Raw genomic sequence first — 13,149 nt, forward strand, 5'->3', positions numbered from 1 at the left:
CCCTCTCTCCCCTCTCTCCCCTCTCTCCCCTCTCTCCCCTCTCTCCCTCCTTCCCTTTACCATGAGGATGCTGAAGTTTTTGCTTAAGGAAGAGAGTGTTCCATCTGGTAGAAGAGCACTTTGACCTCCCTGCCTGGGTTAGTGTGAGGAAATCACTCCCACTGGGTCAGACAGGATCACTGTGTTAACACCTGGAGGGGAGATGAGCTGCTGCTCTCTTGTCCTTTGCCACTGTGAAAAGCTGCAGAAAACCAGAAATGCTTGTTGGATGCTGACTTGAGACAGGAGATGGACCTCCAGGGTTCCTCAGAAGAATGGAATCATAAACAAAGACTCTTAAACAGTGAATGAGAAGAAATTGGACTGACCCATCACACCAGGAGCATTCCTGGGGCTGTTACTGTCCTGATAATAATGCTTTCTCTCTGGGGTTTGGAGAATTTCACTGTGGTTCTCCTACTTTTATTCTTTACTATCAATGATGAAACAAGAATCTTGAGTCCTTGAACTGTACTGTGTAATAGATGGGGCTGCATATCTTTATGATAAGAAGAATTGTTGTTTCCTGAGTACCAAGAGCTACCAGTTGTCAGCTTCATTGATAGGAGTTAGAAAAGATGTTTATTATAGAACTTGTGTTTTGTGCAAGTATGTATAATTTAGAGCAGGTAGTTGTAAGAATCAAGAATGATAAAATTAACACAAAATAGATAATTGGGTTTGGCAGTTGGTGCAAGATAAAGCACAAATGCAGCTTACAGTTTTAAATTGGAATCCATAATCTTTTTTTCTTTTTGTATCTGTTATGGACTTAAATCATGAAAGAATTATTCTAAATAGTAATTAAATTTTAAAATTTTTTCAGGTGCAGACTCTGGACAAATATCTGAAGAAACATGGAATTTTCTTCAGTCAATCTATGGTGGAGGTCCAGAGATTATCCTCAGACCACCAGTTCCTCCAGTTGAACCTGATATATTGCAAACAGAGGAGAAGATTGAATTAGAAACTCATGGTCTGTAGCTATTGACAGAAAGATGAACTTGTAAGGAATCCAGCTTCCTTACAAAATGCCCAAAATGCATTCCTAAAAGTTTTATTCTCTTATGTCTGTTGGAGGCACAGCTCCCTGGGCATTACATTAACTACAGAATAGTAAGTTGAAATATGTGTTGCAATTTGTTTAAATAGCAGCTGTTTCTCTGTTTTGGAAGGCATGTGGTTTGTACATTTTGGAACGTTTGCTCAATGGAAAAAAAAAATGTAATTTCTGAATTTATAAATAATCCTGTTACATCCTTAGACTTGAAAAACAGGGACAAACTTTAGAGATGTTCAGTAACCCTTCTGATTCCTGATTGGGCTTCTGATATCTACAAACTTTTGCCTGTCTTAATTGTACAGTCTTGACAAACCTAGGTATATGAGGAGTATATTTTAAATGGACTGTAATCAGTGATAAAGAAAAAGGATTTTCATTTCCTAAACGCTCAGGAAAAAAAATTGTCACTTATTTTGCACTGTAAGTGTATGAAATGGGTAGTGTATAACATCCAAATACTTACTGTATTTGAATGGATCAAACATTAGTGTAGACTGAATAATGTTTTAGTCAGCAAATGTCATAACTTATTACCTACTAAATTTTACATCTTATTATAGTCTCCTGTAACTCTATAAACCTGGCTAGTGTCTTTAATAGTATACGTGGCAAAAAAAGATTTAGTCTTCTCTAGGGTAACGTTTGAGAGCATGAAGTGTGAAATGTAAAATTATTATGGACATGAGTGATATAAATTCCAGAAAATTAAGTTGTCTGGTCTCTTGAATTACATTCATAAGCATTTGGATTTGAAGGATTTTATTGTGTTGTTAAAAATTTTCATTGGCATGATGACCTTTAATGTCAGAAGCTGGATAAAATGTATATATTGCAAAACGTTATTGAATTAATTATATTGGAATGCAGAATGGCACTTGCTCGTGGTTTTGCCTGATACTGTTACCAAATAAGCAGCATTATTCAAGACTGAATCAATAAAAAAAAAAATGAACTGTGGAATAGGTGGGGGGAGCTTTTCTAAATGTTTTTCATTTGTTATATAAGTATAAAGGATGCTGTGGTGCTGCTCTCACACCCATCCAACTGCATTTCTTGACCACTTCATGTTCAGCCAACAATGTTGTCAGTTCTGGCTCCGAAGGAAGAAAACACTGACATAACATTCTTCTGTATAATTTTATAACCAGTATAAAATCACAGTGGTTTGGAACTTTGTAAAACACCTAAAGCTGTGCTGGTTAAAAACCCCACCTGTGGCAGTTCTGGAGAAAGTGTCCTCTGCCCTGAACAGTCAGCAGTAACTTCTGAGCTTGGCCTGTGGAAAGCTGTTCTAACCTCCCACCTCTGTTTTTTTGTCATAACAGGATGACTGAACTAAACTAGGATTTATACTAGAAAAACTTTAACTAAAGTTTGCTTTGTTTTAAGATTCTCTAAAGCTAAGTAACAACAGAAGAATTTTTGCTACGTGATGTTCTTAACTGGAAACTTGGGAGGTGTTTTCTTGGTTAAAGCACTGTCTGGTGATCAAGTTTATGAATTTATTCAGTGTTTTCATTAATGGTCTGGGTGGTGGAACAGACTGGCCCTGTAAAATATGTGCAAGAGAAAATCAGATTGAATGTTTGGGGCATCAGCTTGTCAGGGAATGAAGCAGTTCTGTGCCAGTGGGTATTAAAGCAGATCACACTAAGAGTTAAAACACAGTGATACCAAAACAAAACCTGTTCTGGGTAATAGTAACAAAAGCATCAGATGTGAGGCACAGGAGGTAATTATTCTGCTCTACTTGGTGCTGTGCTTGTTGTGAGGTCTCATCTGTACTCTTCCCCTTTGAATGCTATATGATGATAAATACAGTTTATTCCTTGAAAAAGGAATTGTTTCCTCGCTTAAAAGATTGCTGAAGATGCCAGACTTCCAATGTGTGATAATCACTGGATAACAGTGGGCAGTTTTTCTGGGATGAGCAGGGATATTTGCCTGGTGCTGGCTTCAGAAAGCCTGTTAGAAATCTAGAAATACTCTGCCAGTTTTGTCAGTCTTTGCCCCTGCACGTCTGGGAATCCAGAGTCAAACATCATCTTAAACTGGGATGTTCCAGGTCGGTAACAGGACACTTGAGGCCAGCAGGGTTTGATGCTTCTGTCACTGTACAAAAAGGCATCTTCACCCTGCCACGAAAAAAGGGCCTGAGTTTGCAGAGGAGAATAGATGGGTTTGTGTTTGAGACGGTTCCAAAGGGGTGACTGTCTCGCTTTTAGCTCCTTGAGAGCTCTAGAAGGGATTTTGGGTCACAGGAATAGAAGTAGCCTTTTAAAGGAAGGCAGTGTGGGAGAACTCCAGATGGTTGGCTTGTGTGTGCTGGAGGGAAGGCAATAATTCAGGGAATAGGTAAAGGAGGTGTCTTTACTGTGAAAAGCTGTTGTGGCTCGCAGCAAAGAAAGAATGCATCTCAGGAAGGGGCTGTGGAAATTATTTTTTTCCATACTATTTGGATTCTTTGTTCATTCGTTTCCAGTTGAGGAAACACAGCAATGTGTTTGGGTGCCAGGGGAAACTGTCATTTCAAGAAGGGAAAAATCCAGCAGAGTCCTTGCTGTAGGTCTGGAAATCCAGATATGAGCTGTTAAAAGCCTGCTGTTCAGCCTGGGAACTTTAATCCTCTCTCCTGGGGAAAACTGCATGGGGGGTGTCAGGGACTTAGCAGCTCCAAGCTTGATTTCTCTAAATTTCTGATTTTATTTTTTTTTTTTTTTTGCAAGTAATACAGCTAATTGTTCATCTGAACACCCAACACTGGGGAGAGTGCTTCACATCCTGTGTGAGGTAGCTAAACAGGGGCATGGGAGGGAAAAGGAATAGCAGAACAACTCCTGAATTACTCAATAGTAAAATAAGACAGTTTTGTAATATGTTTCAGAGGTGAGAGCTAAGTAGTCTGTCTGCTTAGTAAAACAAATAAAACCGACCTGCTTGGTGGCTGTAAAATTATCTCATGTTATACTTTTACTGACTTAAAGGCCAAGTCTCTTCCTTTCCTGTCACTAGAACAGTAGGAAATGCAGGAAGTTCTGAAGACAAATCTGTGATGCAGATTCATCCTTTAAACTGGGGAGTCCAGAAAGCTGTTTCTGCAAGTATCACCTAAATTAGCCCTGTGTGTAGGGATGCATATATTATATAAATATAAATATGCACATAATCTGCTTCTCCAGTCTCTTAATTGAACTGTGGCTGGAGGCACTACAGTAATGGGTTTTGGGTTTATGTTGGAATAGTGACCCTGAGTAGCTACATTTGATAAAGGTTGTTTATTTATTTATTTTTAAATAGATAAATGACACTCAAATGAGTGAGTGGGTCACCCCTCTGTAATGGGTGTCACCTTCCTGGCAGTAATGGCCTGAAAGTTTCCTGGGTGAGTTAGAGACTTCATACACTGTGCAGAAAGCTGTATCAAGATGTGAAAAAGGGCAAAAAACCTATTCTTATTAATTCCTATTAGACAAAGAACCATTTTGATTACTCTGCATATTTTATTTTAATACTGTTGTTATTGTCATCTGTTGAGCTGCCTGAATGCAGCAAAAACACGTTTTAAGGTATTCTCTAATGCATATTTGACAAAAACTGCTGTAGGGTAGGAGGCACTCCAAACCTGCCAGATGTGAGTGCAGGGGGGAACAGCCACACTGGATGCAGCTGGGTCAGTGGAAGTGAATTTATTTAGGGTTTTTGGATTATTTGGATCAAGAAGTTTTCATTTGTGGAGCAAAAGTTCAAATGGCCTGAATTTTTCCTTGTGAGGTCTGGTGTAATTTGATGTGCTATGCTAATGCATTATTTAAGAATCCTCCTTCTCAGGTTCAAAACTCACATAGTGGTTGGCTTTTTCCAGCACAATATATCCTAAAAGGATATATTTAGTCCTAAAAGGATATATTTAGTCCTAAAAGGACTAAAGTCAACGTTTCCTTCGAATTAGTGTTATAGGTATTTATTTATAAACATAGTGCTAATATTTGATATTTTTTTTTGATTGATAGATTATCCTGTTATTCATAACCCAAATTTATTTGGAAAAGCAAACCTGAGATTTGGCAAATTTACAGGAAAACTTATAGATCATCTGATTAAAGGGGCAAGTGCTTTCTTCATATTTGCCATACAACTATTTTATACTGAACTAAGAAAATTCTGTTGTGTTTATTCCTTTTGAATTCCCTATATACATCTGGCTTAGTGCAGTCTAAGCAGTTTTCTCACTGAAAACCTTTCAGCTCTTCATTTTGCCCAGGAAATGAGTAAAACAACTAGGCTTTTTCATTCTTCCAAACAGATGGCTTTTCTGGCTTCCCTCTATACTTAAGCCATCCAGAGCTGACAATTAATAGCAGGAAGCAAAATAAGACTTTCTGCGTTTCTGAAGTGTCACAAAGAAAGACAAATCACTTTTCAGTGACATTTCACAGAAATTAATCTGGTTGCAAACAAACTTGCTTTTGAAATCTTAGCAGGTTAGAAAATAGCCTTTTTGCAGTAAAAAAAAATTAAAAATGCTGTTCTCACAGTGGAAAGTGTAACTTGGTTTTGTGATTATATATATATATATATATATGTTTAAAATGTGACTTGTCTTAAGTGTAGAATGGCTTCAGGCTAGCTTTAAGACATTCAACAAGGTGACAAGGCTGTTTCTCCATAGAAAAACCAGTGTGAACGTTGCCACATGACAAGATAAAATACATGTTTATAACACATTTAATATTACAAATGATGGCTTACAACATCAGAGTCGTGGTTTTCATAGAAAGCTGCTATTATTCACTCTCCCACAAAACTTTTGTGTCCTCTAAATGTGTGTCAGCAAGAACAAGAAGGTCCATTTGTGAGCAGCACATCACTCCTGTGTCCAGTGGGGTTTTTGGGTTGGTAGTGATACAGCTGACACTCAACTTGCTCATTTAAATTAAATACCATCACGAAATGAACTGTCAGTAAAAAATCAAAGTGGTCATGGTAGGAATACACTGGTTATTTATGCAGTTTTTAAGCCTTTATGCAATGCTAGTGAATCTTAAATTGCTTATTTTTCTTACTAGTCATTTCTTCAGCAGCATGGGAGGTAAAAAAATAAAGCAGTCACCATCTACAAAGTATTTTCATAATATAAATCAACCTGAGGAGGTTTCATTTCGAGATATGTTCCTCCTTTCTCACTTGGAGCTCACAAAGAGTGTGTTACACGTTAAGAGCTTTAGTTAGATACATTTTGGGAATAACTTACCTCAGGAGAAAGTAAATCTAAAAGTACTTTGTTGAGAAGAATAAAGAGAGCAGAGGAGAGGAGGCATTTGATTCATACGAGTAAGAAAAAACTGAAATTGTCAGCTGTCAAAAATGAAAAATAGCAATTTTTGTCTCCTATCTCACAGGACGCTGCCAAGAGCTTTTCATTTTCATTGTTCATGCGTAGCTTTGCCCAGAAATGAATATTTTTCTGGATGACTAATTTTGTTCTGTCCAGTGTGCTTTTTTAATGTACATGCTAAAACAAGATGTCCTGGTTACCATGGGGATACATTGCTTTTTTCCCCCCCCACCACTTCCCCTGGGTGTCTGTTCAAATGCCAAACCCAGAGGATCAGAGATGCAGCCCTTGCTCACACGCTGTGAATGCATTTTTGTTCCCACCAATACACACACTTTTCTCTTTGAGACCAGAAGATTACTTTGAGATTTTTCAGTTGTATCAAAGGAAATACACTCACACCCCCCAAAATGCTCATCAACTGGCAACTCTTAATTCAGTCAGTATTTTCAATTAAATCTTCAGTCCAGTACTGAGGTTTACACTTTAACTGTAGAAGCAAGAAATAAGACATTTATTGCTGCCCTTGGCCTGTGAAGGGCTGTTCTAACTCCCCACCTCTGGGTTTTTTTATAGCTGTGAACTCTTCTTTGAGTGAGCTGTCTTCTGAATAATTTTTAATAAGGGCAGTGTACTCTCTCTTACTTCATTTGTTTGTAGGGTAATTAATTTGCTTTCCAGCCAAGCAGTGTAGTGGAGATAATCTGTCTCTTAAACTGGGTCAGGAGTAATCTGAACTTGATGTGTGACCTTGGCTTTGCACACTCGAGTGCAGAGCCTGCTCTGCCTGGGCTCTGTCTGGAGATGTTGAAAAAGAGACAGATCATGGAGGCACTTTCTGGCCTTCTGCTCTGCAAACCTTCTCCAGAACATGGGAAGTTTCCTGGTCACACTTTTAACCTAAAGCTGAGAAGTGCCCACCCTCCACTCCAGATCTGAGCCCTGAACAGGGATCTTCCCCTTCTCAGACTGGCAGCAGTGCTGGGACCCACTGCTGTATGATGGCAATTCGTTTGAAATCTTATTTAAATCTTTCACATCCTGTATGAGAGGGCCCTAATCACAAGCTAGGCTTGTCTTTAAACAACTTTTCTGATAGGAACAAATGGCAGAAATATGCCAGGTATTTATCTATTTATTTTATTTGAACACCTACATCTTACTTGAGAAGTGCTAATTTATGTTCTTCTGGTTTACATTGAACATACTAGATGCTGTTGAGTTTGGAGTAACAGTGGAGCTCTTTATTGTGCTGTAGAAGCTGAAGGAATATGCAAGGCAGTCAAAACAGTGACAGGGATATTCTGTGACCTGACAGGTCTTTATGTAGGTTATACATAATTCAAAGTATTAATGCAGAACACTAATACCTAAGAGTGCTTCAATCAGGTAACAAAGGGATGCTTCCAAAGGAGAAAGGAAAGATAAAAGTGAGTGTTTGGACAGGAGTTCATAACATCTGTCAGGGGTAAAACTCCTTGAGTAAGGTAACTCAGTGCTGATGTGAAGAAACGCTGTGCCCATGGAGTTCCAGCTCCCATTCTAATCCCATTTAGTCAAAACTCCTGTTTCACATCTGTGAAATGTTCCAGAGACTTCCAGGTTCTTGCTGTTTTCTTGAAGCTGGAGTCAAATGTTATGCACTGGAATAATGATGTGCTCAAAGTAGCAGCAGTGTGCAAATAAAAATACAGTTTATTGAAATAGCTTAGATAGCAGTATTTCAGTTTTGAAATATAAAACCTCACTCAACTAGGAAGAAGAATATATTCTGAAAAGCAAAGGTGTGCTGCTTTTATGTTTAATAATTTCCAATCTGGATTTTTTTTTTAATAATGTGCTGCAGTCTAGCATTTCATGTCTACCTGGCTTTCAAGCCTCTACTGAAATTAGAAAAAGCCATTTAAATGGGAATGCCTTATATGTGAGGAGTGGTCATACATGGTACTGATTATAGTCTAATTAATTTAATTATTAAAAATAAGTATCACATTACTTCACTGCAACCTCTTGGACCAATTTGGATTAGATTGCTGCTGTTTTAAATATACAGGCATAAAATGCAAATAAACTAATAACTTCTGAAATTTGTTTAGCTTTTGTGATTGGCAACTTGCTTTTTCAACATGGAATATCACATATTCCAGTAACCAAAATCAGCTCTCAGTGATCTGGGTGGGTTGTCAGACTCCTGAATTGTCCAATGTACTTATCCTTTCTCAGTGACTGGAGATTCATTCTCTTTAACAAAGAGCTAAAACTTGTTTCCCCCTACCTTGTTCCCACCCAGAAGAAACAAAAAAAAAATAATCATAAAAACCAGGCATTCTAAATTTGTGGCTGGAGTGGATTTATTTTTAGTGGATATTAGCCCAGATGACCAAATACAATTATGTGCAATTTGCCACAATTGCATATTTTTTTCAATTATGTGTTTAGTAATATTTTATTATTACTTTTGACATGCTGACTTCCATACTACTGTAAAGTCTTTGTCCAAGTAGTATTTCATGCAGTAAAAACAATATTAAATGCATGCATATTGTTACTAAATTGGTGATACTGTAAATTTTAATAAAAGTTCTGGCAAAAAGCCTGTAGTCTCTGATGTAAACTGGCTCCTGAAACCACACCTGAGTGAGTCAGTAGAGTGTGTCTTCAGGCAGAATTGTTTTCATTTCGTTAAAGGTTAGACACAAACCAAAATTATTTATCTAAGCGTTTTGCTTCAGGTAAAACAGAGAACACTTTGTTGATTATAATCTTAATGGCATTCTAGTCTTTCTCATATTTGTTCTGTATATATGGTAGCATGAATGGGGAAAAAATCTCAGAGTGTAGGGCTGTGCAGGGAATACAGCAGGCAGAACTGAGAGCGAAACAGAGGAGCTATAACAAAACATGAAGTGATTCTGTGGAAGGATGCATAGCATATCCAAGCAGAAAATGGGTTTAACTCTGTTAATTTTTTTTTTTGTTTGTTTCTTTCTGGCTCAACAAAACCTTTCCTTTTGTGACTTTAGTTTCTGTAACTATCTACAAGAATGCAAATGCTTTCTTTTTTCCTTTCAAAAATACGTAAATGCAAAATCCAACGTGCCAACTTAAAAAAAATTTAAAATTACTGAGATGGTAAAATAATTAGAGAGAGACTTCTGAATGTTGTGCTGAGCCAACTCCCATCCAGTCCAGGATGGTTTGTTGGGTTTGGGCCATGCTGTGGACGTTGACCTGACAGACCCTAAACTGGCTTTAGGAAAATTCTCCCTGCGCAGCCCCCGGAGTGATTCCACACAACCAGCCAGGCCAGGCCAGCTTCCCTTGAGCCACACCAGATAAGCCTCTGGGGCTGAATTCAGCTCTAATCTCCCCTGTCCTGTGTGCCCTGTTTAAGAACCAGGGTAGCTCCAGAGCTGTGGCCAAGGACAGGAGCAGGAACAGCTCGTTGGTGCTGCTCCTGGGGCATGGGGTGAAGAGAGCAGAGCTGCCACACAACTAACCAGGTGTCCTTAGGAGCAACTTCTCAGTTGCCCTGGGTTCTAACCTTTGTTAATCTTTGGGGGGGGGGGAGGGGTAAATAACATATTTGCTCTAAGTTCAGGAGAAGCAGTGAAGCAGTTTTATTTGGATAGACAGAAACTGATGTTGCTGCTGAAAGCAGGAACCTTGGTCCTTGCAGTCTTGGGCACTTCTCCATGCATGAACGTGAGCTGAGGTTTCAGTGACGTGGAGGGACATAAAACAGCATCTCAGCTCCTGATTTTGTGGAAAGTACTGACTTGGGAGGGGGCTGACCTACTATTTTTCACCTTGTCTCATTATAACTTGCCTGAAAGCGGTCACTAACACCATTATCCCTTGATCAGAATAGGGGGGGGGGTTCTGTTGTGGTTTGGGTTTTGTGGTTGGTATTTCTTGTTCCCACTACCAGCATTGATGAGGCCAAAGGATTGGTTATTGCCCTGTAAATGAGGAATACTCAAGGCTGCCCATAATAAACACAACTACCAGTTACTGGTACAAGGTAGATGCTGTAGCACAGAGGAAGCTGAGGCCATGAGAATCAGGAGTATGAATACATAGTTTGGGAAGGGTGTACGAGGAGCAAGGGAGACAACTGGAAGTGGAAATGTGTTGGAGAAGGCAATGCGGTGCTGTAAGTAGGAGCATGTTCTTTTACCCTTAGGAATGATTTAATCCTGCTGTAGGATACTTTGGGGAAGGATTGCACGAATGGGGGCATCAGAATGGACGTAGAGCCTCAGCCAGCTTCCAAGCAAGCAGCTTGCTCCAGGTTTAAATGTAAATCTTGGGTGGAGGTCTCATTAAGCCTGCTGGATCTCAGTCCTTACTACACATGGGCTGCTTTTTTCTTTTCTGCCTATTGTTAATTTTCCTCTGCAAGGCCAACAGAGCCGAACTATCCTGTAGACACACAATGGCTGGATTAAATCCAGGGAAAAGAAGGGGGCATGCAGAGGTGGGGAATGTGGAATTATCCCTTTCCTTGGCACGAACCATTACCTGAAAGAAACATCACACCATTAACAGTTGCTCTTTGTTACCTTCCCATCACTAGGCATTACTGCTGCTTAGGCAAGAAGGCAGAACGTAATATTTAAGTGAATTCAAGGCAAATCCTGGTGCAGGGTGTGGTTAGACAGCACAGTTTGACTGGTTCAACGCCGTTGCCAAAACGTTCCTGCTGCCAAAGGAGGATGGGTTCGCTCCTCCCCCTGTCTCACACGCTGCCTCTCCTCGAGAGCCAGGGCAGGGAATTTGTAGCTGAAAACTAACACACCGGGAACGGGAACAGCTTCTTGGTGGTTTAGGAAGTCCCTGCTGGTTTACCCTGTGTGTAAGATGTTGCCGTGGGATTTAGGTGCTGAAAAAAATCTCCGGAGCAGTTAATTAGGGGTGAGATAAGAAAGGGTTTATTTGCCAAGGCTGAAGATGTTACAAGACACGCCCCTGTGCCCGAGAGGTTACATTTTATAACATCATCCATCCAATCCCAGATGTGTCCACCCTGTGGCCTTTGCTCTTGACCGCCCCGGGGTCCACCCCTTTAAAATGGATCTGGGGTGCATTTTGGGACCACCTACTTCATCACCTTCATCATCATCATCAGAGCACAAAGGGTACATAGTTACCTAATTCTTGACCTATTCTGTGGTTTAGGCCCAGATATGCTGTTCTGTCAACTGTCTAGGCCTTGCCTTGACAAAAGACTAAACATTTCTATTAGATTTGGGGCTATGGGTGATATAGGGAGGATAGAATGGGGTAAGAGGGTTAAGGAACGTGTAAACAAGGGTGCTACAGGGAAAGGGACAAGGGACAAGGGACAAAGAAGGGAAGGGTTTCTGCTTTTAAAACCTACTTCCACTACTTATAAAACTTACAAGTCTTACAAATATTAGAAAAATAAAAAAACCATTAGGGGCTTAAGGCATCAAGATGAGCACCAGAGCGGGCAGGAGGAGAGACTGTGGGGCAGCGATGGGGGGGGGGAAAGCGCTGCCCCTTGGATTCCGCCAGCTCTTGTTGCTCAGCCGCACCTTTACAGGGCCGTGGGAATCTGCAAAAAAAAAAAACAACCCCACAGCCCGTCAGAAGACCCCGTCAGTGCTGCGTGAGGGCGCTCAGCCTTGTCTGCAGTGCAATAACACCCTCGGCCGCTGCAGCTGTTCCGTGTTCCCACAGGGGTGGCGAGTGCCCGCGGTCCGGCACAGGCGGCACCGCCTGTCAAGGGAACAAAAAAAACTCCCTCTCGCGTGGGCTTTCAGTCGTCGCGAATCCGACCACGGGAGGAGACTTCCAAGTCGGCAAGACGAAAAGGGGGGGAAAGTGAGAACCGCTTGGGAAAAGTGGGAAAAGCCGCTGAGGTTTTTCCGCGGACTCTGCAGAAGGAGCGTCTGTGAGACGAGACTTGCAATTTGGGCAATTAGGATTTTATTACATCTGCTTTCTTTACGAAGGTATCGATCGGTCGAATTGCCACACAGTCAGTAACTAGCTTTAAAGGCAACAGAAAATATTCTAAGTGTTTTAGCTGAGGATCTTCTAGCAATTTGGAATTTTGTTAATTGCTCCTAGTGGAAAGCTTCTTTGAATTTCATTAGCGCTTAGCGGAAAACTTGAGCCTCTTGCGTTTTTTGGCCACACGAAGCTCTTCCAGATGCATTATAACGGTGGTGATTCGGGAAAAAAAAACCCAGTAGTTAAGGACAGTCAGAGATACACAGCATTTCCTCTGTGGGAGAGGAGGTGGTGAGGAGTAACTTGGTGATCGCACACCGGTGAGAACCAGGCAGCACCAAATCAATCTGAGAGCGCCACCGGTTCCGTTCTACCCGTAACCCAGAGGGCTGGAGTGCCTCACGGAGCCCGCTCCCGAGGCAGCGCCTGAGCCACGGCGGGAGAGAGCGCCGGGCATCGCCCCGGAGCTGCGAACGGAACAGGCCCGCTCTGGGGGCACAGGAGCGGCACTGGGGGCCGGAGCTGCCCCGCCGAGCCGCGCTGCCCGTGCCCTGCCCAGCACAGCCGCTCTGGAGCTCCCAGAGCCGCCCCTGAGCTCCCAGAGCCGCCCCGTTGCCGCTCCCGCTCCCGCTGAGGGCTCCCCGCCAGGCACCTGCCCCGGCCGCGCCGCGCTCCGCCGGCAGGGGGCGCTGCCGCGCGCGGGCGCCGCCGCAGCGCGGGGGGGAGGGGA

The 13,149-nt window shown here is 41.5% G+C and overlaps 1 protein-coding gene across 5 annotated transcripts in view; it reads left to right on the forward strand.

Moving 5' to 3' along the window:
- Positions 1–2,064, forward strand: part of USP33 (ubiquitin specific peptidase 33) — a 34,092-nt gene extending 32,028 nt beyond the window's left edge. For all 5 annotated transcript variants that reach the window (XM_027649124.1, XM_027649126.1, XM_027649127.1 and 2 more), the window contains exon 24: positions 866–2,064. In XM_027649124.1, the coding sequence (XP_027504925.1) occupies positions 866–1,023 (158 nt within the window). In that variant the 3' untranslated portion in view covers positions 1,024–2,064. The remainder of the gene's footprint in view (positions 1–865) is intronic.
- Positions 2,065–13,149: the final 11,085 nt, after the last annotated feature.

This window comes from Corapipo altera, unplaced genomic scaffold (assembly GCF_003945725.1).
Source record: "Corapipo altera isolate COAL_440 unplaced genomic scaffold, ASM394572v1 112, whole genome shotgun sequence".
Lineage (NCBI taxonomy): Eukaryota > Metazoa > Chordata > Aves > Passeriformes > Pipridae > Corapipo > Corapipo altera.